We start from the raw sequence: 5,079 nt of genomic DNA, 5'->3' as shown, positions 1-5,079 counted from the left end.
TGTTTTTCTTGTCCGTTATTTTAACGTCCATTTTACCATAATACTATTTTAATACCAGACTAGGTCTGTAGTCCTGTAGCTACACTGACGGAAAAAATGGACGTTAAAATAACGGACAAGAAAAACATGGGCATTAGCCAATATGTGAATCCTAGCAAACTGTAGTGTTGACATGAGCAAGCGGGTTGAGGAAAGGACCGCAGAGCACTGAGGGGTTCCCTTCACATTGCTTATCAGGAGTTAGTTAAGGCAATGCCTTTGTGTGTTCATATTTAAGACAAGGCCTCAAGGGCAGGCTTGAGAGCAAGAGGGAAATTCTGCAAGCTATCACAGAGCTCTTGCTTCTACCCTCTGTTGTAGAGCAGCAGCAATCATAATTAATAAACCTAAAAATCATACCCCTTCTGAAAGCGCTTTGCCTCCTGTTGCTACAGATGTCCCTCCAGTAACTACAGCCAAAAGAGATTTTCATCTCCTTTGTCTGTTAGTTCCCCTGGATCATTGGGATGGCAGGAGCTTTTTGATGCCTCCAAGGTTTGGTGCCGCACAAAAAGGCCCCAAGAATTAGCAGGGGGATTCAGGGTCAGGATTTGAACTAGACAAGTCCTCACCTTGGTTCTCCTTCTTCCATCTTTTTATCCTAGACGAACACTAAACCCCTTCTGATTTTGCTCTCCTCCCACAGAGGACCAGCTGCCTCCTGGCTTCCCAAATATCGACATGGGGCCCCAGCTGAAGGTGGTGGAGCGTACACGGACAGCCACGATGCTGTGTGCGGCCAGCGGGAACCCAGATCCCGAGATCACCTGGTTTAAAGATTTTCTGCCTGTTGACCCCAGTGCCAGCAATGGGAGGATAAAGCAGCTGAGATCAGGTAAGGTCTCCCTGGGTGCTTGGCCCAGAGAATAAATCCTAGCGATGGCTGGGAAGAGAGTGATTCTGTAGCACGTTCTGCTCACAATGGTGGCTGGTGGCTGCCGACCCCATCAGCCCGTGGACCTAGGACCTTAGCACTTCTTAATTTTCCCTTGAGAGAGGGGCTTGGAAAACGGTGTGGAGCTCTTCAGGGTATTTGGGACTCGCCTGCCCACAGAGTAGGAGGTAGGTGATGGTTGTTTCCTCCTTCCTCTCCTGCTGCCTGTACCACCACCAAGTCGATTGACAGGAAAGCAAACTCTGCGAAGAAACTGGTTCCCATCTCGGGGAATCGTGTAGCTTGGCAATGCTCCTGGAACATTATTCTGCCAACCTGGAAGGGGGTCTGCCTGCTCTGGCGATGAGCTGTGTAAGTACAGGAAGAGAAGGTGACAACACTGAGCATGGGGCTTCACGCCCTGCCATCAGGACCGTATCCACTCGAGCCATGCCCTGTTGCATCTAGCGTGGGCCCTTTTCACATCTGCGGCAGAAGCATGGCTCCTGCAGGATGCTTCTTGCCTCGAAGCCCTTAGGGATACGTCGTCTTCCTGACGCCATCACCAGAAAGCAGCGCCAGGCACTCTCATGTGAACCTTAGGTAGTGGGTGGCAGTGCCCTATCGAATGATGCTCCACGAACAGATGTACCCCAGCTCTGTTGCTGTTGTCAGTTCCCTGTCTTCCCCCATCTGCTCGTCCATCTGTCCTTTTTTTAAGTTTTGTGAGCGTTACCGTGGCATTTGTCAGTGTTCACATTTCAGGAGTGCTTTTGTACGCTCACCCAGTCTCCCAGTGTACACATGGTGTGTAAGTGTGTCTGTATAGAAAGTGTGTGTGTGTGTGCGCGTGTGCACTTATATATTAGAAAGCCACTGATTAGTGCACCGTCATGTTGTCCAGTCAAAAAACAACAACAACAAACCCCAAAACCTTTCCTTTCTCCAATAATTGCAAACGTGAAGTTGCCTTTGGGGGCTTCTCTTCTCAAAGGAAGCCAGCACAAAGGAAACCTTTTGGATGCATTGCCATCACTTGAACTTGCTAGTTTAACCCTAGCTAGAGAGCACACAGCTATCTGATTAGGCTTAGCAGGAACAACCCTCAGTTTACTTGCCCAGATGAGCGAACTGATATTTGGCCAGGAGAGCGGGAATGTTCATAAGAGCTTTTCCTGGCATGGGGACAGGGTAAGTGGAGGGGAAAGAGCCCAGAGGATTCAGCGTGGGAACCGGGGTTGTTTTGTGGGGAGCCTTTTCTAACCATCGGACATCTTCCAAGTTAGCCAGGGGAAAATAGCCAGTTGCTTCTGCCCAGACCTCCCCTGGCTTCCAAATCATCAAACCTGGTTCCTATGATGTTAGATTTGAATTTCAAAGAACATGACAATTTAATTGCCTTTTGTCTTGTTTGGCACGGGGTCTGTTTAAAGATTTTTGGTGCTAGAGGCCAGCATTGACTAATAACAGCTCATTTCTTCACTTGACTCCCCCTCCAACTATACTGTTCCTTCCCCTGTTAGATGGCTTTGCAGCCTATTGCTCTATGCCTGCCCAGAAGGATGCATTTCTATATGCTTTGATTTCTAGAGTGCTGTAACTACACAGCATTTATTGAACAGGCCTTGGTTTCTTAGCTGAAAGCCCAAAATTCAGATTTTACTTTAATAAAGGAATAGGGCATTTGCAAAATTTACCTGATAGGCTTTGCAAAGATGCCCGAGAAACGTAACCTCTTACAACCTGTCAATGAGCTTTTAGCCTCTTAAGTCACTTAGTCATTTTTGAAAATGTTGCCCAGGATGAACAGAAGCTTTAGTTTTCTTTTTCCTTGCATCTTCTGCCCTGTAAACGTCAGGTCCCTTTAAGATGTTGCAACCATAACTGAGAACACCCATAATTATGAAGCATGTTTGGAAATGCAGCCCGCTTGTGTTTATTATTTCAATGGAAAAGCTTGACTTATACATTCCACTGCAGCAGTTGGAAAATCGGAGAGCTTTAGCGGGCTCGCCCATATGACCCAGAAGTTGAAACTTGCTGTGGTCCCAATCCAGGGCAGCTTTTGTGGGCTGGCTTAACATCACACTTGATCAACAAAACCCCGTGTGCTTCAACATACAGAGGCTCGAAGCGACAAGTGAAATGGGTCTCTCTGTTCCAATGCAAAAATCTGCTAGCATAAGTAGGAAAAAGTAACCTAGAATTGCAGCGCTTCCTGTCCTGGTCCAGGGGAGTCGTGGGTGGAATCGCCATTTAGACCTCAGTCTTCCTGAAGCAGGGCATTGGCAAACCACTGAAATCTCCCTTTTGTCTTTTTAACAAACCTGTCATGTCTACCTCCACGTTGGGAAAGAGACTCGGTCTAATGCATAGAGCAGAGTGTTGGCATCCAGATACTCCTACTCTGACCCACTTTGTGGCCTCTTTCAAGATGCCAAAGTCACTGGAAATTGTATGCCCTGGGTACCACTGATTCCCTGTGTCTCCGTTCACCCTCGATAAGATCTCACAAGAGTTTTGTCAGACTTGCTTAATTGTTCCTGAAGCTCTTGTCTATTCTCAGATGAAAAGGCCTCAAGAAGTTCACTGTAGTACTGTTAGCATTGTAAAGATGGGCAATAGCTTTGAATCTCTGTTGAGCAGGGCTGGAGTCACAGTGATGACCTGCAGGCACAAGGCTCTGAAGCTCATTAGCAATGTCCCGAGGCATCCAGCACCCTAATAAGTGTTAATGCTATACCTAGATGTAGCATTACTATATTTTTAGGATCCTGTATTTCAGATGTGTGTGCTGGGAGCTGTCGCTTTAAGCTCAGAGTGCATCAGATTGAGTATATGCTTGGGACTGAGTGCAATGTGTGGGAGATGTTGCCTGTGCAAGCTTCAGAAATGTCAGGACATAATTTAACACGCTTATCTTTCCAGAAAACAGACTTTGCTCTCTAAAGTGTAGCACTAGCCCTTATTAGGGTGCTGGATGCCTCAGGACATTGCTAATGAGTTTCAGAGCCTTGTGCCTGCAGGTCATCATTGTGACTCCAGCCCAGCTCAATAGGGATGCAAAGTTATTGCCAGATAATGGATGTTTGGCAGCTCCCGTCTGAAAGAGAAGTGTAGTGGTGTTCAGCTGCTGGTTCCAGACTGAAAGTTCACCCCCATGTATTGCAGTCGCCCGTGTGCTCATTCATGGGCCACGGAGACTTAGGTGCCCTGGGGAGTTCGGCCCACATTAGAGATGATAAATGCCGTGCATGTTAGAGACTGGCCTTGGTGCTTCCCTGTAGGTGAGTGCACCGGGACTTCCTTTCCCCAGAACAAAACCCACATCATTTTAATAGACTGGGTTTGTGGCTGCATGCAGATTAGTTGTGCACATGCAAAATAGCTCATTAAACGATTTGCATAACGTGCCACACCTGGAAATGCACCGCATTTGGTAGCTATGCCCCAAATCTGCCTCTTATTTCCCCTGAATTTGCTCTACCCATCTCTGGCTTTATACGTGTCAAAGAGCTTTAAATTGGGTCTACACTGCCTCTGGACTCACTGCCAGAGAGCAGAGGGACCTCAGTGAGACGGAGCATTAAGTCATCTGAACTGAAGGACGTAACCTGTAGATGCATTTTTCCACCTCACATCACTCCCCGCATCCCAAACGCTTTCTGGGTGTCTGGGAATAATGTAATTTGGACAAGCACTGGGTCAAACAAACATGAGGGTACCTGAAGGAATGAAAAGCTGGGATTTTGGAAACCCCCCCCAATTTGGGTACCGAGTTGCAATAGCAGCTGTCGGAAACCTCAGCCTAAGGGCCAAGGATTGTCTGCTTGTTACGCCAGTGTAAACCTTTCTGTCTCGATGTTGTTGGATGATTGCACTCCAGCACTGTATGCCGAACCAGGGCATTTCCAAATCCAGCCCGGTGTCCTTTGCTCACCAATGCCACCTGGAGGGGAAACCAAGAGACACTTTGCAGCCAGCTTCTTAAGCCTGAAAAGCATTGAAACCTTTTGTATCTTGTGTGTCGTCTTCTACTTTCTCAATATTTGTCTATAACAAACTTCTTAATTTTTCTTTTCTGTTTTTTTTTTCATTATTTTGAACATTCAGAGACCTTTGGTAAGTTTTTTGTTCAATTAAAAAAAAAAAAAAAAAAAAAAAAA

The 5,079-nt window shown here is 46.7% G+C and overlaps 1 protein-coding gene across 15 annotated transcripts in view; it reads left to right on the top strand.

The window, feature by feature from the left end:
* The window catches only part of PTPRS (protein tyrosine phosphatase, receptor type S), a 208,540-nt gene that overhangs the window by 100,200 nt on the left and 103,261 nt on the right, over nt 1-5,079 (top strand). For 9 of the 15 annotated variants that reach the window (XM_019513456.1, XM_019513445.1, XM_019513457.1 and 6 more), the window contains exons 5-6: nt 686-874; nt 5,027-5,035. In XM_019513456.1, the coding sequence (XP_019369001.1) occupies nt 686-874; nt 5,027-5,035 (198 nt within the window). The remainder of the gene's footprint in view (nt 1-685; nt 875-5,026; nt 5,036-5,079) is intronic. The other 6 variants (XM_019513459.1, XM_019513454.1, XM_019513453.1 and 3 more) reach the window with 1 other exon arrangement.

Source organism: Gavialis gangeticus, unplaced genomic scaffold (assembly GCF_001723915.1).
Source record: "Gavialis gangeticus isolate Ggan-Ray unplaced genomic scaffold, GavGan_comp1, whole genome shotgun sequence".
In the NCBI taxonomy this organism is placed as follows: Eukaryota; Metazoa; Chordata; order Crocodylia; family Gavialidae; genus Gavialis; species Gavialis gangeticus.
The sequence above is the reverse complement of the archived record's forward strand: the minus strand, read 5'-3'. Positions and strand labels throughout refer to the sequence as shown.